This window comes from Netta rufina (genome assembly GCF_964035555.1).
Source record: "Netta rufina genome assembly, chromosome: 16".
Lineage (NCBI taxonomy): Eukaryota > Metazoa > Chordata > Aves > Anseriformes > Anatidae > Netta > Netta rufina.
This window is the reverse complement of record NC_140140.1, coordinates 2,473,386-2,495,571: the sequence shown is the minus strand read 5'-3', so window position 1 is coordinate 2,495,571 and position 22,186 is coordinate 2,473,386. Positions and strand designations below refer to the sequence as shown.

General features: G+C 50.6%; 1 protein-coding gene across 4 annotated transcripts in view; it reads right to left on the bottom strand.

The window, feature by feature from the left end:
* Positions 1-6,470: 6,470 nt before the first annotated feature.
* The window catches only part of HNF4A (hepatocyte nuclear factor 4 alpha), a gene marked incomplete at both ends in the record, with an annotated part of 32,323 nt that continues 16,607 nt past the window's right edge, over positions 6,471-22,186 (bottom strand). For 2 of the 4 annotated variants that reach the window (XM_084296576.1, XM_084296575.1), the window contains 9 exons: positions 6,471-6,613; positions 7,272-7,394; positions 8,064-8,300; positions 8,591-8,746; positions 9,228-9,315; positions 12,557-12,712; positions 14,883-14,989; positions 17,277-17,371; positions 19,199-19,373. In XM_084296576.1, coding sequence (XP_084152702.1) covers positions 6,471-6,613; positions 7,272-7,394; positions 8,064-8,300; positions 8,591-8,746; positions 9,228-9,315; positions 12,557-12,712; positions 14,883-14,989; positions 17,277-17,371; positions 19,199-19,373 — 1,280 coding nt within the window. Of the gene's footprint in view, positions 6,614-7,217; positions 7,395-8,063; positions 8,301-8,590; positions 8,747-9,227; positions 9,316-12,556; positions 12,713-14,882; positions 14,990-17,276; positions 17,372-19,198; positions 19,377-22,186 lie in introns of all 4 variants that reach the window. The other 2 variants (XM_084296574.1, XM_084296573.1) reach the window with 2 other exon arrangements.

Genomic DNA, 22,186 nt, shown 5'->3' with positions numbered 1-22,186 from the left:
AGGGAGGAGGACGTAGTGCATCACATGTGTGCAAACCTCCCCAGCTGAGAGGGGATGAGCTCTAGTGCTCTACTACTTCATCAGCCCCAAATCTATTGTATTTTGCATGAGTTTCAGTCAGGAGTTGTGTTGCCTGACCTTGGAGCCACACCTGGACCCCATGGGGAATCCAGCCGTTCTCATGTTCCTCTCTCCTATCGCTTGTGGTTCATACCTTTCTCAGCTCTGCTGCTCCTGGGTGCTCCCGCACCCTGCCGTTGTGTTATAAATGGATGGCTGTTGGTGTTGGTTGATATTTAATGAAGTTCATGTAATACTCTTCACTCATTTACTTATCCAAACAGTCTTAATACCCAGCCTGGGAAAGTTATCTTGGCTTCTTCAAGCTTTTCCACCATTAGCAATAAACATTTTACAGTCTTGGCAAGCTGAGGCTGAGACGAGAGCATGACTTCAAACAGCACTGCTAGCAGAGTAGGCTTTAAACTGATATTAAGTCGCTAAACTGTGCAAACATAACAGTCCTGTAATAAAGATAATCTCTGTACAGTTCAGGCCAAGAGGGGCTCTGGCCCTCGGGGTGCAGGTGGAAGCTCGGTGCCCTGTGGATTACACAAACCCTTTGGGCAGCTCAGCACCACGAGAGAGAGCCAGCAGTCCGTGATGCTGGGCGAGGCCTGCCCATGTGTGGGGCCGTGTTGTGTCCCAGGCCTGAGTTTCTGCTATTGAAGCAGTGCAGGAGGGTGAAAAGGAGCATTGGGGAATGGCAGACGATATTTATCCACCGAGCAGGGCCATGCCAGGCTGGTGCAAGCCTGCTCTGGATGTGGTAGCTTGCCCGTGGGGTGCTTGGCTGTGATGCAGTCCAACAGCTACTCCCCCATGCTTACAGGCACAAAGAGGGTGAAGTGAAAATATGCCCTAAATTACCATAAACATTCATGGTCTCAAAGCCTGGAAGACTCCTTCCAGCCAGTTGTCCATGCCTGCTCTTGCCCTGTGTGTCTCAGGGTGAGAAGGGGATCTCAGCTTTGGTTCTGAGAAGTAAGCATCCCTCTGCAGAGCTCTGCCCCTGCTCTGCACGTGTGGCGGGCCAGAGCCACATGCAAAGCTATGGGAACAGTCAGTAATATGCAAACACATTCAAAGCTGTCACATCTGCCTGGGAAGCAGCTGTATGCAGGCAGAGACCCCCTCCCAGCCACGTGAAAGTCATACTAACATGCAGTCAGCCTTGCAGCCAGGTCACAGTGTGACAGACACAGCCGTACCCATCCCAGGGCCTGAGAAAAGATTTCTTTCCTCCTTGGCTTTATTAGCTTCAAGACTAACCATGTTTTCGCAAAAGCTCGGTGAGGAATGTGCTTGGCAGGGCCTCTGAATGTTTTAAATATTACAGGATTTCTGTAGTTTAATTTATTCTGAACAGACTGTGTTTTCTCAGCCTTCCATCATGCTTCCCGGTGTCTTTGCACAGCGGAAGGAAAGCAGCTGGCTCCGTGGTGGGATGGGTCCCTGGCAGGATCAGCCCTTGCTGGGTGCTGTGGACCTGCTGCTCGGGGAGCTGTGTGCCCTGCCAGCACCTCCGTGGCGATGCCACAGCGCTGAGGGCTGTGTTAGAGCAGCACGAGCACTCGGTTTTGCTCCTCCAAACTCCAGCCTGTAAGAGGTGGGGGCAGGATGAAGGAAGCACTGCTGCTCCCTGGGTTGGACTGGGTGCTTTGCTCTGGGGATTTTCAACCTGGTACGCATCACAAGCCCTTATTTCAGTGGGAAGAAGTGAAGCAGTTTCTGTAGCCTGTATTTTCTGTGAGTAACCACCTGCAGCAGGGGTGGCCCCAGGCCTCTGAAACCTGATGAAGCAGCCAACCTGGCATCACTCCAGGCCCAAAACTAGAGTAAGCCTTGGAAATACAGTTCCCAAACCACCTTCCTTCCCAAGGCAGCTCAGACCAAGAGCTCTCCACCTCCAGGGCTTTAGCAGGGAGCACGCTGGTGACCGCAGCAGCCTCTTTTTTTTCCTACAAGGGCACCGAGCTGCAGGAAGTGACTGCCGTAGTGTTTGTGCCGAGCTCCCCTGCTCACTCTGCACGTAACGAAGCTGACAGTATATTGCCACCTTTATTGGCCTGGCTGGCAATTTTTCAGGTGCTAGGTGTGTTTATGGCTGTCAGGGTCACACCTGAATTAGGAATGGGGAGAGGGATTTTAAACGTACCCACACCTTACCCTTCCCTCTCTGGTCTGTCGGAGCAGAAGGGGATTGTGCAGCACAGGGCCTGAATTCCCAAACTGGTTGGTATTTTTTGCACTCAGCCTTGAAGGAACCTGACAGCCTGGCACTCAGAATTGCCTGGCTCAGCAGTGCCACGTTGCTGAGCTGTCCCAGCTGCCTCTTGTTTTTCATGACTATCTGTGCCTGTGTGTGCACTTGCAAGTTTAATAGCAGCAATAGTTGCTTCTGTCAGAGATGATATGCAGGCCATAAAGCTCATTTGCCATTTTTTTGTTTGTTTGTTTCTTTCCACTGAGATATGAAAGCTGTGGAAAAGGCTCCAAAGCCTGTTGGTGATTTCATGTGAGGGTTATATAAGGAATATGAAAAGAATGCATTTCTTAGTGGCCAGAGTACCTAAAAATACCGCTTCTGCAGATCTTTGTTTGAACATCATGAAAATATCTTGCAGCTGGAGATACTAATCTCTGGGATAATGTCCTCAGTTTAGGTAGCAAGCACAGAAGAGAGCAGTAAAAGGCTCTCTTGTCCAAAAACAATGTCAGGAAGTTGTCTCAAAAGTCAATACTTCTGTCCTTACAGAAGCCACCCCCTGTGTCATGGGACATTGCCTGCAGGCTCCAGGGAGCCCAGGAGGATAAAACACAGCCCGTGCATGGCAAAACCAGTGTCTCAGTGTGATTCCAGGCTGGAATGACAGAAGAGGTGAGGGCTGTGACTGAGGATACCTCATAAGGACAAAGTTGTCTCTGGGGCTGTTTGTAGTTTTTTTTCCAAGCAAGCTGAATCCAGCAATGAGAAAAATCTTCTAGGGACTGCACTGATTTAAGATTAACCAGGTAAAGGGCAACCTTGATAGAACAGTTCACGGGAAGGAATCCAGGAGAATTTATTGCTTCAAAGATTTGATATTGCATATGCAGAGCTATTAGGGCATATACCCAGGTGAAACCAACTGTGGGTCACGGGGTTCCTGTGCAGACAGAGCAGTCCTGGGTTTTATTCCACATTAAAGGCAAGGAACTAACTCCTTTTCCTTTTCTTGACTAATCACTCAGCCACTGTGTCTGGGCTGATATAACACATCTAGCAATGGCATTGTGGTTCTGGACCATCAGCTGGGGAAGGGTGCGTAGGTGCTGGGGTGTTTTGTTCGAGGCCTGCCCTATTCTGGGCCCTTGGTGTCTGACTGAAGGCAAACTTTAAGTTCTGTCTCCACACAGACCTCAAGCATAGCTGCATCTTGTACCTGTTGACAGGTATGAGATGTTTTCACCAACATGACTAACTGGAAGGTCACTGGATGCACAAGGAGGCTTGTGATGTGAGTAGCAGGCTGCAAAACCAGGCTGCCCCTCAAGCCCTTCTGCCTGGGGTGGGACTGTCCTCCTCACTTCACGTTAGGGGCAGGAGATGGGGGGACATGAAGGGCATCTCAGGTGGATCAGCACTGAAAATGCTAGATGTTGTTCCTCCCCAGATACCAAATCTTTATAGCAATCTAGACCTCTCTCCTCTCTTCCTGTTATCTTGCCATGAATGCTGCAGCTGAGAGCAGGCTCGCGTGATCAGAGCAGGTCATTAAGAGTCTTCTCTAATTATCAAGGCATTTCTTCACCTTTACAACTGGTGACAAGCTGACTTTCACTTTATTGTCTTATTGTGCCCTATAAGCTTACTCTGCCTTTGACTGCACCTGCTGTCAGCAGTAGGTTGGCTGTGTGTGAACCAAAGCAGAATCATTGCCCCCAAATACTAAAAAATGACCCTTAAAATATGAGAGGGACTTAGAAATGAATGGGTTCAAAATGCTAATAACATTTTATCTTCCATTGCTTGGCACTCAGAGTGTGGTTAATTGAAGTTTTTAAGCTCTTTGGAATCATGGAAGTAAATATTTATTCTTCGTGGTTGTTTTAATGAAAATTGGGGTTGTCATTCAACCTTATGATTCCAGCATACATGGCTTCAGGACAGACACCAGCTAACATTAGGCTCCCCATGAAATAGTGACAGCTGGCAGAGGCATCAAACACTTGTTTTTTAGTTTTTTCCTCAATACACATATGCTTTGTGCTCAGACCAACAGGGAGGTGAGCTCCTGAATTTAGAATAAATCTTCCCAGAAGAAAGAAATCCATCTGTCTGGGAAAAGTTAGAAAATATTTTGGCATTTATTATTATTATTTTTTTTTTTTTATGAATACAAACTCTAGTGAAGAAATATTCCTCTGTTTCCATTGGAAGGCAGTAACCAGCAAAAATTAATGTACAGTATCGAGGAATGCTCGGTGCAAATGGACCACAGTGATTCCCCACAGAGTATCTCTACATACGGGGAAAAAGGTTGCTGCAGTTGGAAAAGACAGCCTGGTTAATCTTTTTTTTTTTTTTTTTTTTTTTTTTTGCATTTAATCTCCCAATTATAAATAATCAATGTGATTTACAAAATAATTTACAGAAAATGATTGGATTCATCATTGCAATAAATTACTCAGTATAATGCCACCAGCTCTCAGGGACAATACAACGCTTCTGACGCCGTGGGCGCAAGGCGAGGTGTTCCATGTTTGCATTGGCGATCACGGCACAGAGCAGCAGCTCCTCTGGTGTGGCTGGCTCAGATTTGTCCCTGCTGGGGACCTGTCCCAGGCCCCATTTTTGCTGCGATTCCACCAGCTTCATGTCCCCACAGGGCCCACATCACCCCACATAGCCGGGACCCGCAGGAACGCAGTCTGTGGTTCGGTAGAGCTGCTGTTTCCCAGTGCTAAACCAGGATCTTTCTCCTTCCTGCTGGGTTTTCCAGGGCACAGATGCTGTGCATCTGCTGTCGGCCTTCTCTCACAAAAAACATTTGTTCCAGGTTTTCTCGGCACCTCTGCTGTGGTGCTGCCAAAACTGAACCTGAGGAGAGGCCTGGAGGCCGTGCCCGCGGAGGCGACAGGAGGGCTCCTTGCCTGATTTCAGCTGTAAACCAAAGGTCAAATCTGCATGGTTTCGGCCCTGGCAGGCCTCAGAGAGTAACAGAAATAGGCAGGCACAGGGAAACGGGGGCTAGGCTGTGCAGGCTGGGGCAGACCGAGGGGCTCTGGTGGGACAGGGCCCTTCCCTGGCCTCTGTCAGTCTTCGCTGTGGGACTCGAAGCACTGTGTTTTGAGGCTCTACTCTCAAACCTGCTGAGGTCTGGAGGAGCCATAATGAGTTCTTATCACATTGTGAAGCCCTATAAATCTGTTATCAGCCACTCACTCTAAGGAGGGAGTGTCACTGAACTGGACACGTAGATCATATGGCATGTCTTAGCCTTAAAGCAAAGGGTCTGAGCTGAACTCCTGGGTTACAACACTCCTGGCACTCAGGAGTCTGTTTGTGAGGCTCAGGCAATTCTCACCCTCACAGCCTGTGCTGGGGTGGCCCCATCCCACATTCCCCGGCTTCCCATGCTGGGTGGTGAGGAGGCAGTAGTGTAAAGGAATGATCTGGCTGCCTCTCTGAGCCCTGTGGTGGGACAGCAGCCATGGCATGGAAACAGCAAAACCCCTCAAAAGGCAGCAGGATACAAATAGTGGAAAATCCCAGTGGGCAAGTGTGCCTGTATCAGCTGAAAAGGTTTGGTAGAGCTGGCTGGGAGCTTAGTTTGCTGGAAGGTGACCATGGTAAGGTTTGGGGTGAGCTGAGGCTGAGGAACCATTCTCTCAGTGCTGCCTGGGCAAACCCCAGTGTGCTTCACCCGCAGCAATGCTCCTAGGGGAGCTGCCACCTCCGAGAAGTCTGGCAGGATGGGGGCTGTCTGGGGAGCTGGCATGGCTGTGGGTGGAGGCCCTCCTTTTGCACAGCACAGTGTCTTGGTTTGGAGAATTGCTTGTTCACAGGGTCTGGTGCATGCTGAACCGACGCAGAGAGGCAGCAATGGGGAACAGCCAGCTGCACTGTCCACAGCCAGTCCCTGCAAACCTCCCGATGGAGGCAGACAGAAATCTGGCCCTTCTTATGAGGAATGAGGGTTTCAGGAAGGCTTCAACCTTAGTTCTGTGACTCGAGGCTCTCCGTGGCATGCGCTGCCCATAGCTGCAGGAAGACAGCTTTTGGTAGTGGTGGACTAGTCCAATAAGCAAGTCTGTGTGTTTGTGCCTGAGGACCTCTGGATGGCTTCTCTTTTCACAGTGACAGAGGCAGCTCGGGTTTTTCTCCCACACGGTCTTCTCAACGAGGCCAGCCGGTCTGCAGCTTGCTAAATGACCTCCTGTTTTGTGATGGCAGGCTGTGGGATGGAGCTGGGCTGTTTCGCCACGGTTGCAATGGCTCCGGGCAGCAGCTTGTACTGCTCTGGCCCTGAGCCCGCGGGTGGAGATGGCTGGGGAGTTTCTGGAGTTGCTACAGAGAGAGACACAAAATTAGAAGAGGGCCACATGGACCTGATGGCAATGGGATCTATCCCCTATCCGTGCTAGGTTCAGCTGTAAGCCAGACAAAGGCTCTGTAGCAAAACGATAGCCCCTAATGGCTGGTGTGTTGGCTGCAGGGCAGCCCTGACATGCGGGCCTGGTTAGATGCCCTGGGAGAGCCACAGTGATGAACACTGGATGAAGGGAGCTACTGGGCTTTTAGCCTGTACTGGCCACAGTTTTTGGTCAGCTGAGATCGTTTCAGCCCAAATTCCCATGTGGTAACCTTTTGTGTTGGATCAGATTCTTCTGTTTTTGCACAGGGTGAAGTGAGGTGTGTTTGGACCATTCAAGGTAAGGGGAGCCTTTCCACTGCTCTCAGTAAGCACTGGGTGGGATCATCCATCTCTAAATTTAAGGGCTATGCAAAAATTACAGTCTGTCAGGGAGTATCTTGTTGAATCAGTCCATCCTGCTCTGATCTAATCCACTTCTCTGTTTGTCTTTCCCTCCTTTCTGCATTCTCTCACAGACTTTTATCAGAGACTGTCTTGCACTGAAATGTCCTTACAAGGTAGAAACTACCTCCACACATTGGAAAGCTCTCAGTTTTTCCCGGGGGCTCCCCTCCCTCTGGCAATACTCACACATCTGCCCATTGTGCATCTGAGGAGGCATTGTGTTGGCCACAATGACGTTTGTTCCCAGGTTCTCCTGGATCAGATGAGGGTGCAGGGGGTGGTGAGCATGCGGCGTTTCACTTGATGAACCTACAAACGTGCATATCATATTAGGTGCCACTACAGCAGAAAGAGACATCTCAGATGGGCAAAAAAACACTGCACCAAAATGCCCAGGCCTCCCCAGTTGTGCACGATCAGCTTGTACCTATCCCATATTTCTCCACAGATGCCTTGGGCTCAGTAACCCTGCCTGCATTTACTTTTATGTAGGGTTACATCCCTCTTCTCTTGAGACACATTTCTATGGTGAAAAATAGCACAGTGACTTCTCCCTCTCTCTCTCTTTTTTTTTTTTTTTCCCATTGGATGCTTCCAGTAGAAAATATGGGATGCACTTTCAAGCTGGTCTTTCAGACCCTTTAGATTAGACAACTCCCTCCTGACAGAGGAGGATCAGTGAAACAGCTGGCTCGTAGGAGTCTGGGGGTTGCATTGTGACACTTGTCTACATGCAGAGGGCTGGGGATTCCTCTCTGTAAGTAGCTGCAGAGGTAAAGCATCTCTTTAGGTGATTAGAATATAAATACTCTTTGTTATAACTGCAAATGACAGGAGGAGATGGTTTCATGCGAGTCAAGGGCTGACCTGCAGACAGGCTGGATCTCCACCTTTTTCAGATGGGGAACGGTGGCTGTGAGGGTTCCCAAAGGATCAGGAAGAACTGAGAGGCCTCTTGCAGGACCCTCAAACACTCACCTCCCAGCAGCATCTCCTGCAGCAGGTTGTCGATCTTAGCCATGCCGAAGAGCTTAACAAACTGGATCTGCTCTATCATCTGCCAGGTGATGCTCTGCAGCACGGGCAGCAGCAGGAGCAGCTCCCCGAAGCGGCCCCGTGAGTCGTACTGCCTGTCATTGATGTAGTCCTCCAGGCTGACCTGCACCTGGTACCGCATCCGCTTGATCTTGGAGGGGTCACTCAGTCCTTTGGCATCTGAAATAACCCACAGAGCAAACTATCCAGGCTGCTTCCCTAGGAACTGTCCTTCAGTAATAACATGAATTCTGGGCACAGGCTGAGGTGAGCTGTCTCTGATTCTCTACTGTCTGTGGCAGTGGACATTTTTCTTCTTCTTAGTCTGACTTCACCCCTCCCTCTATGAACAGCTTGGCCCCAGGAGGAGACCAGGCGGCACTTCCACAGCTCACAACTAATATTAGTTGGCATAACAGCGACTAGTTCCCTTTGACAATGAGCCTTGCCTGCTGCAAGACAGAGCATACCTGGGTCAAAGAAGATGATGGCTTTCAAGCAGGCGTATTCGTTATCATCTATCTGCAGCTCCTGGAAGGGGAGGACCAGCTCGTCCAGGATGCGGATGGCCACGCGGCTGACCTCCACCAGCTCGGGGCAGTTCCGTGGGATGATATGGTCGTTTCCTTTGGACAAGCAGCACAGAGACCATCACCCCGTCATTGACCAAAAATTCATAAGGGTGACAAGGAGTTCAAAACCCAGACAACTAATGGTGAGATGGAAGCCTTAAAAAGTTCCTGTTTCTGCCTAGTATGGCCCACCAGAAATGCTGATCTTTTCTGCCAGAGCAGCTTCTCCCCACTCAGGAGTCACTCAAGCAAGGAGAAGCTGATTGAGGAGCAAGAGCTTCTTCTCAATCACACCACAGCCTGCTTACACTAAACCTGATGGGGATGTTTATTGTCAACTACCTTTGCCACACCAACATGTCATGGTCCAGATGTGAATATGTGTCAGGCCTGGCTGCACACAAAAGGTTCCTTAAAAGCTCAAGCCACCACCCTGCAAAAAGGGTGCCTGCAAACACTGAACCACGCTCTCCTTTATCCCAGCAGGGAAGCTTAGCAGGAACAGAGCAGCAGGGAGCAGAAGCGCACTCTTTACCTAGCAGCAAGACATCCTTGAACACCATGGACCTCTTGGCAACTCCCAGTAACAGATGTTCGCCTGCATGTGCTCGCAGCAGTGCCACCTGCAAGGGTAGGGACAAGTTACTTGGGTGGTGCACAGACAGACACACACGGCTGTGATTTCATGTAAGCAGCAGAGGAAGCTGAGAATCTGTGTTACACTCAGGCTAGATGTATGGGAGGGGGAAGCAAGGGAGTGCTTAGGAAAGTGAGGTTCCATCTTAGGAAGAGACTGGGTGAAACCATGATGACTGAGGAGGAAGGCAGTGGGGAGAGACTGCAGAGCAGCCTGGTCACGGGGTGGGATGGGGCTGCAGGGCCCTACCAGGGCAGCACAGGGGGATTTTTGTAACCCAGCCCACGTGCGTCGTGCCCCTCGCTGAAAGCTCCCTGCTGCACTCAGTGACCCGGGATCAGAGGCCCAGGAATGAGCCTGAGGTGCCTGTGTGAGGGGAGATGAGGCTTTAGCTGTCTCTCACAGGACCAAGGAGGAGGGCTGCCGTGTCTCTGGGCAGTGCCCACAGGGACTCATGTCCACTGGCTGGGGGGTTGCTCTCTGGTCATTTGTTCCCTCCATAGCAGTGGGCATTTGGGCCAGGGAAGCCAAAGGGATGTTTTTCTGCCTTGGCGTTAATGATTGAAGTGTTTCATTTTACACCCTCCATTGGCTCCCGAGAATGTTCTGAATCTTTTGCCCTCCTTCGGTTAAAAATTTCAGAGATTTAGGCAGAAACAGAAGTTAACAATTGGACAGCCTGACATGGAGGCTCCTTAATATCCAGCCAGGAAACTCTGCTGAAGAAAACAATCATTAAACATTAAAGGAGAGATTCTGAAAAGTTTGTCCTGATGGGAATGGTCCCCTTTTCCAGTGGGTTATCTCTCAGCATCTGACAAAGCCAAGCAAAGTCCTACCCCACCAGAAATGTCAGGAAAGTGTGTCACCTGTGGAAGAAAGCGCTGGTTAAAAAAGATGCTGATGTCTGAGAGATGTTTTTTGGTGTTTTTTTTTTTTTTTTTTTTTTTTTCTTCCTGGGGGTGTAAAAGGGTTATGCAAAATAAACAGAGTGGAGGTCCTTGCAAAAAGACTATGCACACATGATGCTGGGGAACCTTTATCTGTATGCCCAAATCTAGCCTCTCTCTATCGCTGTCCAAACATGGGTGGGTGTACTAGCTGAGCTGTTCGTAATTAGTGGAGCTGCACAAAGCTGAGCTTTCCTATCTGCCGAAAATTTGAGAAGGTTGGAAAGACTGCAAGTCCCAATGGGGAACAAACCCCTCATGGAAATTTTCTGCCTAATCCAAATTCAAAAGCTCAGGTTGGAAACACCATTTTTGTATCCATACAATGTACTTTAAAGTTAAACTAAATTACTTCAGCAAAGCAAAAACATCTTAACTGTTCTTTGTTCTTGCAGTGATCACCCTGAGATACATCACTCCCTTGTCAACTAGGATAAATATAAAAGTTGTAACACCACAAAGTAGAACTTTAACTTTGAAGTGGAATGGCTTTGCCCCACCAAACCCAGTACTCTGACATTTTGGTGCAGAGGAAAAATGAGTTGGGTGTGACCTTTCCTATAAATATGCTGGCTGAGATGATTCATTCTGAGGCAGCATTTTAATGGCAGCGTCACAGCGTTTCCCAACATTACATGTTCCCACCGGACATGTCTTGACCAGCTCTCATGCCCCTTGGGCATTTGGCTCGCGTGTATTTTTGTTCATTCCTGCTCCTTGGCATGTCTGTCCTCCTTCCTGCACTCCCCTGAGTATCTGCTGTCTCTGTTCTCACACTCCGTCCTTCGAAAGCACGGATGTCATTAACTGATTAGGTTTAATGCAACACAGGCTTTCCTTTCAAGCCCTTTGGGACAGATTGGGAACTGCTCGTCACGGGGGAGCTGCTCATGGAAGTCATAACAGAGCTCTTTCTGTGGCATGTTCCGCGCGTGGCCTTTCACCTCTGGGAAGGCAGTGTTCAGACAGTCTCCTCTTTAGGTTTTGTTTTCATCTTCTGAAAAGTTTGACAGCCCCACAATTGTAAAATGAGCTCAGGTAGAAATTGCTGTAGTTTGCAGTTGTTAACCGGGTTTACTGCCTCTGTTCCAAATGGCAGAAGGGGTTATGCCGAGCTGCCCCAAGCCTCCCCTGGGCTGCAGCCTGTTTGCTGTGTAAATGTCATTTGCTGTTGGACTCCATTTTGTTTTTCATAATTTTTCAGTTGTATTTGCCTTAGGAGTTTAGCAGATTATCATTTTAAAAAATTTAACACTTTCACACAGTGTTAAAAAATAATGGAATTAACTGTGCTTTGAAAGATCGTTAGATTCCCTGGAGCTATGGGCTGCTAATTTTTTACTGAAGCTCTCAGCTTTAGCACTTAGGGGGTTTTGATCAGCTGGATACTCCCTGAAACTGGGCTGGAAACTAATCCTAGCTGAAGAGGACCCAGGCTAGTTTTGTGGCTGAACAGTGGCTGGATTGGAAATGCCTTCCTACATGTAAGAGGAGCTGTGCTGGCCGCTGCCAGAAGCGTCCCTTCCCACTGGAGCTTCCCCACCATCCTCACATACTGTTTGAGCCAGGATGCACATCGTGTCCTGTGACATCTGGTCTGATATTTAGACTTAGCTGAAGATAGCTCTTTGTGTCTCTGATGCAGCATGAGATGTTGCAGTACAGTTATACAGAGGAATTCAAACGCATGGTGCCTATCTTGGTTAGGAAATCCATAAATATTATTTTAGTTATTTGTGTTAAATGTAAATATATTCCTGCTTTTTAACTCCGAAGAGAGATTTTCTTATTGCCTTGGGAGCAAAATAGTGTTTAGTTTCAATAACTTCATGCTAGGAGAATGAATATCAGCATATCCCCAGGCAAGAAACAGAAACACAGACAGACAGCTAGACAGCTAGATTTGTTTGGTCTTGAGCAGGCTTTAGGTGAGAATTCCTGCTAATTCCAATTACCCTGAGCATTTGTACAGCACTTCAGGTTTTCAAAGTGCTGCACAAACTATAATCAATCCATGATCGACTGATAGATCCATACAAAATGCTCTCCTGATTGTGTGCCTAATTTCAGCTCGCTGTTATCACACCTGTGCTCGTGGGCTGATCAGTTGCACATGCAAATACCCTGAGTTGCCATTGTGTGTACGGGCTCCCCATCAGCTGCAGCAGCCCGATAAGGGAGTGAACAATGCGCATTTTCTTTGAAGGTCTCGGCTCTCGTTCGGCTCCCAGCCGCCTTGGTCGGGGCAGAGCGAGGCGGGTGGCCGCGGGCACTCACCTGGTCATCCAGGGGTAGCTCACAGAAGGCGGGGATGTACTTGGCCCACTCCACCAGCACCAGCAGCTGCTGCTTCATGGACTCGCAGACGTCAGCGATGTTGGCAATCTTCTTCCCTCGGATGTCTCCGTTCATCACAGGAACCGGGGATGATATCTGGAAGGAAAGAAAGGAGCCTTCAGCTTTCAATGCTGCAGAGGGAATGCAGACAGGAATATCCCAGGCCTGGGAGGCTCAGGGTTGTGTGCTGATGAAGACTCCAAGCAGAGTTTTATCTGCTGCACATCCAGCCTCCAGAATATGCAGCCCAGTTCATTTCAAAATGAGGTCAAATCGGGTATCTGTGAATAAGAAATGTTGCAAAGCTGAGACTGTGGATCACCTTGGTGAACTGTCAGGCCTTGAATAGTTCAAATTCAGTAGAATTACAGTATGAATGCTCCCAAAGCCAAGATCTTCCTCCAACTGAACAAATGTGCTCAGTCAAGATCCAAGAGGGAATGAAGGGGCTCATGTAGCAGTCAGCCTTTCCCTCTTGGTGTCCCTCTAACCTCCACACACACATTTAAGCCTTTTTTGCAAAACTGTACGTGTGCAAACATGCCCACAATGCAGGTCCCTTTTCTGCGTGGAGAATTATTTGGGATTGCAGAGGCAAATGGAGCCATTTCATATGCAAAGGCCTGACAACTCTGCCAGTCCCTTCACCCTGAGAAAGAACATCTCCCCCAAACCAGGCACCCAACCTCCTGCCTGGTTCTCATGCATAGCTGCTCACCCAGCTCATCTGAAAACTTGCCCTTAGTCACTACTTTATCCTCATGCTTCTGTAAGCAATTAACTCAACCCCATCACTGCCCTCTGCCTGCCCTGTCCGCTCATGTACAACATCAGCTCTTCCTGTCCTGTTCCTGCCAGCATTTTCAGCTTGGACCCTGCCAGCCTCCCTAAGGAAATGGAGTTCAAATGCCATCTGCGTGGTTTTTTTTGTTGTTGTTGAAGTTGCATTACCTGGAAGCTTTCCAGCTCTCGAGCTATTATTGAATAAATAAGATTGTAAAAATCTCACCACCTATTACCCTAATCAGAATGCCCTGGAAGGCTTAGCAAATAAATAAAGACCTCTGAGTGAGTGACCCAAGATCTTGGAGAAAACAGCTCCTCAGCAGTATCTCGTTCTAATTACTAGGAACATAAAAGTTACCAATTAGTGTGCCGGAGCCTGCCTTGTTTAATGAGTCTGCCTGTGCTCTGCGGGAGAGCAACAGCTCCCTGAGATTTGTCAATGGCTGTAGTTTCATCAGCAGACCCCACTCAAGCCTTACATATCATGTCACTGCAGGACCCAGAAATGCCCTTCCCTTGTAGGTCTGGTGACTTGAGACCCCATTATCTCACCTCTCCAGGAGCAGCACCAATGTTATTTTTGGAGGGTAGATAAATACATTAGGACCTGTGCAGGACAAAGTGAGACATGGGTACACTGCTGCTGTCAAGGCTTGGCCCTTAGCCGTTCTGATATATCCCCTCTTTAAGGAGCAGGACCTTACAGCCTGAGCACGGAGCCCAGAGTGTGGCGTGTCCTGTCCTGGGGTATCTCCCTGGGCACTCTGAGGGCAACGTGAGCCTTGGAGCAAGGAAGAACACGGACCACCAACTGGAACCCATCTTTGTTTTCAGGAGGACAAGGAGTGCTGCTCTCCTCAGCTCCCACGAAGGATGGCTGCTCCTGCCTCCAGCCATGGCCTGTGAGCTCCTGTCCTGTCCTGTGTCCTCCCACACAAAGCCCATTTGACAAACACTGTGTGCAGACTTCTAAACTGGAATCCTCTTTTCAGTGAATGCTCTAGGAAATCAGTTTTGGCAGTATGTTTGTGGCAATGAGGAACGTCAAGCAAGCACTGGAAAGAATATCTGCATAAAAAAGCATGAAACCGATTCCTTGTGAAACTGTGCAGGAAGCTAGAAACCAGGAGTTCCTAACGGGCATCGGGGAAGGGAAACTGCCTGTGCGAGGCCAGCCCCTCGGCTGGCACAGACTGCTGCAGCTCCTTGGATTGCAATAACTCTCCCGTTTTCTTCCAGCAGGCTCTCCAGCCTCCATGTGCCCCACATTGCCTATTATTACAGCACAGCTCCAGACCAAGGAGCATTAAGGGGAAAGTTTCAGGTAACAATGTCTTGAAAAACCGGCACTGAGTTGGCAGATAAGTTGCTTAGAAAATAGGCAGGGATCTGAAGACTCAGCTGTTAAATACTCACCAGGCCCTAGTGGTCAGATAGTGCCTGATGTTTCTGAATTTGCCAGGGAAGAAAGAAGAGGTACCTGCTGTGCCAGGACTTCTGCCTGCAGTAGGACATTGATGGAGGGCAAGCTGCTGTCTTCATAACTTGATCTCCGGGTGCTGATTCGGTCCCGTTCGTTTTGTACAGCTGCAAGAGAGCAATTTGGCATAGCTGCAGGTTATTCATGGAAATGCACAGCAAAAACTATCACAGTGTTTTGGCGTTCCCTCTCGCAGTGCTTTGGACCGCTTCCTGAGCTGCAATTTCCCAGCTTCCCTGCCTGGCAGGGCAGGGTGCAGCTGTCTCTGGTTTGTGACATGATGCCTGCGAGAGCTGACTACATTTAGTCATTCTGTGTTCACATTGCCTTTGTTAGGCTTTCCTGGGACTGGGGTGTTTCAGAGCTCAAGGACTTGATTCGAAACCTGTGGGGTTCAAGGGGAAAGTTTCATTTCAGAGGACCTGGCTCTCAAGTTTTTGATTTCAAGATATAGGATCAGTGTCTTAGGGGAATCTCTGAGACTGTGGCCTTGCTCACACACAGAGCCCCCATACATGTGACATCGAGCAGCTGAGTACCCACAGGGCTATTTTGTCTGTCCACGCGACTTCTGTGAGCTGCATTTGGGAAGCTCCTGCACTGCGTAGGTGCAGTTTGCAAACCTCTCTCAGCTACGGTAAGGAAGAAAATGCAGACCAGCTCCTGTGTTTCTATCCAGAGCAACAGAGTGCTCTCACACCTTAACACAAAGTGAGTCCCAGGACAGGTGTCACCCCAGCACGCCTCCCTGCTTGGTCTGCTCTTGAGCAGGGCCTGAGCTCCAAATCCGAGAGGCAGCAGCAGCCGGAGCAGCAGCAGGAATGCTGAGGAGGAGATTTTGCCTCTCTGCCTGCTCCGAGGCCGTGGGCTGCCCATAACTCACCACAGCCAAGCCAGTCACCCAAAGCCATCTGCTCAAATAAGGTATTGATCGATGGCAGGGGAAACAGAACAGTCTCTGCCTTAGGCTGTTGGCTCCCTGGATTGATACGTTCTCAATGTATAAATCCGCCTGATAAAAAGCAATAATGAGGCTGGGCCAGAAGCAAAGCCCTGCAGTCAGCGGCTGTAAATAGGAGCTCTCAAGGTTATGCCGCTTGTTATCAGTAGCAGGCCCCCGAGTTCAGTCACGCCATGATGTTTTCCAAATGTTTGCTCAGTATTAGCTGGTCATGCACCTAATGTAACTTCTATTGAATATTAACAGACAGCAGCAGAGCTCTGGGCACGGGATGAGCGGGCTCTGCGGGGAGAGGAGGATTCCTATGTTCTTCAGGAAAAGTCAGGCCCGGTTCCTTGCAACACCTCATCCGCTTTAACGGGGGAGAAATGCTCCTGCTCAGAGAACTTCCCACAGCCCCGTGTTCATGGGGCAGGGCCTTGGTGCCTCCACCAGCAGGGTCACCAGCGGGATCACTGGCAGCCCCAGGTGCCCTCACTGCTGTGAGGGCTTCTGAGAAGCGAGCAGGGCTGAGCAGGGGGTGAATCCTGCCCCGTCATGTCTGGGGCAGGGGACCCAGAACGACTGCAGAGACAGAGATGCAGGCGGGTCTGTGGGGTGCTCCCGGGCCATGCAGGCAGGTGGATGGACGTCTTTACTCATTTCGAGTAGAGGCATAGTTGAAATGCTCCACCTTGCTCTGGGTCCTTCCTGCCATGGCTGATGTATCAGGTAAAACTCAGCTGTCTACTGAGGGCCAACAAGAACCTACAGGCACACGAGGAAACAAAAGGGCAAAATGATAGCGGGACCCTTTGCTGGAGGCACCTGTCCTGCTGTGGATCTGATGGTGACCGTGGGCACTAGCACTGACAGCAATGTTCCCAAAGTGTTTCTGAATTGTCCAGGCCTTCTCTGACATTCCTGCATCTCACTGATATTAAGAAGTGTTCCCAGGTCGCTCGGATGTGGGAGCAGAGGTGATGTGTGTGTCAGTGTGAGAGTGCACTAAAGAGCCACGGGTGCAATTTGTATGTACAAGCATGGGAAGTTCTGGGACACAGGCACGGCCCTGGCTCTGTCTTTGCTGACCCCTGAAAAGGGCCCCTGAAATTGAATTTAGGAGCACACAGGGTCCCTGTGCTTTGCTTGGAAGCTTAATTGCCTGTTGGGATGAGAGCTGCTTGCAAAGCCCCAGTACAGATGGCAGCAGGGCAGGCTGGGCACATGCAGGGCTTATGATGAGGGGCCAAAACTCGCCCTAACCCCCCAGTGATGGAGGCCTGGATCTGTGCAGAGGGGAGGACTATGGAAGGAAGACGGGGCTAAGCTGGCTGAGCGAGCGTGCCCACGAACCGGCAGGGACTGGCCTTTGGCTGCAGGGGCTTCCTCAGACAGACAGACAGACAGTGAACCTCCTGAGGGCAGCAGGGGGAAGCCACGCTGTGACCCACCTTCTTTCTTCATTCCTGCTCGGAAGCACTTCTTAAGCCGGCAGTATCGGCACTGGTTCCTTTTGTCTTTGTCTACCACGCACTGCCTGTTAAACCTGGGAAGAAACAGGTGTGAGGAGCAGCAAGACCGAGCCTGTTACAGAAGTGAGGTGACAGGACAAGGCAGAGCCCCAGGCTCCACGATACACTTAGAGCAGATTTCCTGAGGCTCACCCTGAGAAAGGAGCCCCAATCCGTGCCACTTTCATGCTTGCTTTAATCTGAACTGAGCACCTCGGCCCTCTGCTCTACCCCTGGCTGAGTAACAAGGACAGGCTAGATCTGACAGTCACACATAGGAGCTCAGGCTGCTGCTTGTACATGCTGGCCACGAGGCAGAGATACTTGAGATGGAGCAACCACCCCAGGGAAGTTAAAAGTGTGAGCCAAGAGGGTCAGAGCTACCTTGGTAACCTTTATTATATGCTGGGATCCAGTTAGAAGGGAGGAAGAATGCGTTGATTATAAATTCAGAAAAAGGGTAGAAGTGAGTTTAGGTCCCTGCATCTCTCCAAGGCAGTGTGGGATCCCGGGAGGTTGCTCCTGACCTCCGGACAAGTTTGCTGGTCCACACACAGCTCTGCAGTCACCTCTGCTTCAGAGAGGAGGTGGCAAGCAACCAGATCTGGCCCTATACACTTGTATTACCACATCGATCACACATGGGTGCATACGCTGATCTCCCATGTGTGGTTCTTGTATGCAACACAAGCCAGGTAGCCATTTGCAGCAGGAATTTCACTTGCAAATATGCTCTAATTTGCTGCTGATTGATCGAGCTTGCAAAGCAAAGACAAAGGCAAACAGAACTGGGAAAGGGCTCCCAGCCACGCCGAGTTCTGTAGCTTTTGTTTCTGCTGTGCTTCTGGAAGCCCCGGGCTAAGATTTCCTCAAATGGTTGACTGAAAGCAGCCCTTTAAGCATTTTTGTAGCACTTCTGTAGAAGGTCTAGTGTCAAAAGAGCGGGACACCCGGGCTTTTCTCACTGGAGCTGTGTGGAGGGGGATCCCTGGGCAGCCAGGCTAAATAACCCTGGGAACAAGTGAAAATACGTTTCATGTGCACTGCTAAATCTGGGGCTTCTTTCCGTCACCCAGATTTGAGAGTCCCGTTGCTGTTCACGCTGTTCAAGTGGCTGTCAGGACATCAGGAGTGAATCACTCAAAGGCCCTGAGGGAGTCGGACACCGAGCTGAGGGTTCCTCGATTTCCCTGACTCCAGGTCTCGGTCGCTCAGAGCAGCGAGCAGGCAAGTTGCAGCCACTGGTGGCATGGGAGAGCCGTGGGCCTCCTGCCAGCAGCACTGGGTGAAGTGTGTGAGGTGCACGAGCAGCACGCATGTCTCGTCCCGTCACGGGTTGCGCAGCCACTTGCATGCCACGTTCCCCAGCTTGTTGCCTCCTTAGGTGCTCAGGGAGCGCAGCAGGGAGATGGCAGACACACCTCCACCTCGTGATGGAGAAGGGGAAGGAGGCCACTGAAGTGCCCCCAGGGAGTGAAAGGGGTTTGTGCTGCACTCGGAGCGCAGGGCAGCAGTGTGCTCAGCCCCTGGAACGGGGCTTCCCCACCAGCACCACCTGGCTTTTTGGTCGCATCCGTAGTTGGCAACACCTGTTTGCAAAGAACATGTGCTTGGCCCCTAAAGTACGAGCTCGCAGGGTCTTCCCTCAGTAATCCCATGAGGGCCATGCCAGAGGGAGAGCTGTTGTGTGCCTCTGGCCCTGCCCAGCCAGAGGATGAGGTGAGGGAATATGGTGGAGGATGCAGGGAGGATGAAGAGGATGAAGGAGCGTGCTGCCATGCTCTGAGAGCTTTCCTGTACAGAGCTTTGCTTCTGGGGACTGTTTTGCCTCTGCCACACATCTCGTCCCCCTCTGTCCTTACCTGCAGGAGTACATGTGGTTCTTCCTGACGCTCCTCCTGAAGAAGCCTTTGCAGCCATCACAGCTGGAAGCCCCGTAATGCTTCCCCGTGGCACGATCCCCGCAGATGGCACACAGCGCACTCACCCCGATGCTGTTGGAGGTGTTGAGGTTGGCTGCTTCTGATGGAGATGTGTCTGCTTGGGGAAGGACACAGGGAGAAGAGGGTGAGACAGCCAGCCAACATCTATCTCCTAGCTCAGTCTGCAGCGAGAGGCCTGATTTTTGGAGGAACCGGTCAGAGATGTGCGTGAGGAGTGGAGGTGCCTCAAGTGTCCTAAGTCACTGCAGCCCCCTTGAATGTGTACAAGCTGCTGGTGTGCCACGGTGAGACAGCTCTTCCCAAAGGTCTGCCTCCAGCAGTGCCTTCAGACTGTACAGAAACCCAGCTGTCACAGAGCACAGCCCAAATTCCTGGGGGATTTGCAGATGCTTTGGGCCGCTGTGGCATGGCCAGAGGGTGAGCTGGTGCAGAGTTAAAGCTGAGGCCTTACAGCTCAGGATGAGCTGCTGGGTTATGAGCATGGTGTTTGTGTTATAGCCCTGAAAGAGCCCAAGTCAGCCCTGAGCAGACGCTGTTACAAAAATGAGGTGCTGTAGAGCCTCTGCCAGGCATGGAGCTGCAGTCTGCACAGCATGTCTGCAGCTGAACGAGGCCTTCAGAGCACAGCAGGCTCAGCTGGAAAACTCATGGGCAAATACTAGCCATGCAAGGAAGCATGGATCAAGCTAACCCAGCAAGAAAGGGCGACACTGTACACAGAGGAGGTGGTGTGCTGGGTATCTTCCAGTCTGGTAACACTCCTGCTGGGACAGACAGGCCTCACAGTCCTTAAAAGCTGTAAGGGGACTGGCATGTGCAGGGCTCTTTTGGGAGGGTGGGGAATTGCAGCAGTCTCTGTAGGAAAGGACACCTGAAAGGCTCAAAACCATACAAGCCCTACACTTAAACCCCTGCAGCAAGCCAAACAAATCTCAAGGCTGAAGGGATCAGCTCGTAATTCAGTTGATCTAATTGTCCCCTCCTGTGCACATTTTCTTGTATCAGCATGAGCACATTCCCCTGCCTCAGTGGAAATCCCCTTTGCAAATGATACCCTGGATCTACAAAGCCATAGAAACCTGCTGAGACTTTAATACCTGAGTATATTGATCCCGACAGCCCCCATCAAATGACAGTCATGGAGATCAGCAGGACCAACAGAGGCTCTGACCAAGACAGCAGTGGTTTCTGCCAGAGGCACTGAAAGAACATCCTCAGGCACCACTCGTGTCCCTGCCTGCATCCCACAGCACAGAGGTGGGCATTGCACAATGAATGGGGCTCCCCAGAGGACGTTCATCCCCCATTTCTGGAGACCTGACAGTCAGACGCTGAGGGTGAGCCCTGATCTCCCCAGGTGTGTGGGCAACAGCTCTGCACTCCTGATCCCCCTCTTGCCTTCTCCCTCACCATGCTCCTCCTGGATTTGGCAGGGACACAGTTAATGCCTGCCCAGGGAGAGCCACAGCGGCTTCTACTTGGCACCCACCAGAAAGGGGCCGCAGGGCAGCTGGGGGCTATAAAAAGGCTGGTCACAGAGCAGCTGCCTTTACTAGCTGGAGCCTGTGTGCTGGGGGAAGGCTAAGGTAATGCCTCTGGGACTTTAATAGTAGCTTTTATTTAGTATGGGGATGTGCACAGCATCCTCGTGCCATCCCTTGGTTCAGATGGGTGGGCACAAGTAGCTTGGAGTGGATGCCATGACCCTGGCAGTAGGCTCACACAGGGCGTCTCGAGCCAGCCCTCCCCTGGCTCTGGCAGCAGTTTTCATTTCCCTGCTTGCTTTCTGGTTCCTTGTGTCCCTCCTATATTGCTTTCCTGAGTCACAGTTTGCTCCCTCTCTGAGCCTGGCACACCCGGCTGTACCTCAGGGCTGGAGGAGCTGTGTTCCTGGACGTGCTGCCCTGCCTGCTCGGGAAGCTCCTTCCCCTGCTCCCAAACCCCTGAGCCCCTTCCTCTGGGCCCATGTGTCCCTTGCCTCCGAAAACCTTCCTCTGAATGCATCCTGAAGGCTCAGCTGCCTCAGTGTTGTTCCAGAAAGTTAGATTTTCAGTTTGTTTTCAGTTTGCTTTCTATGTTTAAACATGGAGCTTGCAACCAAGAGGATAAAAGAGCCAATGCATCCATAATCACAATGCTTGTCTATCAGTGAAAGCCCAGATACATCCCTCCTAGTGGTGTATCGTGCTCTAAACAGAGGAATATATAACAGGAGAAACTGGCACCGTTATTGGAGAAATCTTTGTCTGATAGGAACTGGTTCTGTTTTTGGTGAGCTAATGGTAAGTTTCCTATCGAGTTTATTTTTATGGTGCCAGAAATATGGGCTCCTGGCTGTTGAAGGGAGTTTAATGGACATAGGTTTGGAGTTAAAGTAAATGGAGGAAGAAAAAAACAACAACACAGTTTGTGACCTCACAGCTATGTTAGGACGACAGGACCCCCTCAGGTTCCCCAAGCCAGCCCAAACACAGGATGCATTTGCAGTGGGACAGTGGCAAACTTCTCGGAGCTGAGTGGCCACCCCAGGCTGGAGCTGGGGAGCCCCACAGGGCACCAGCCGAGCTCTCTGGCACTCCATGGGCAATTGCCCTGGGGTGAGACCAGCCCCTCACCAGGACCTAGGCACATGAGGAGAGGGGTCAGTGCCTTGTAGCGCAGCTGACTCATCTGCCTCTAGGGCACATTTTGTGCTGCCCCTGAGCTAGCTGTAGGAAATTCCTGTGTCCCTCTGTCCCATGGAGCCCCGCTCGCAGCCCCATGCAGGGTGAGCTTTTCTGGTTTCCCCACATGGAAACCTCTGTGTGCTGTCTGGGAAAGGAGCACAGGAGCAAAGCCTGGGCTTGTCCTCAAGGGTCCCACTGGGTGCCAGCAGAGCCCAAGGGGGCTGCTTTTGGCTCTGAGCCC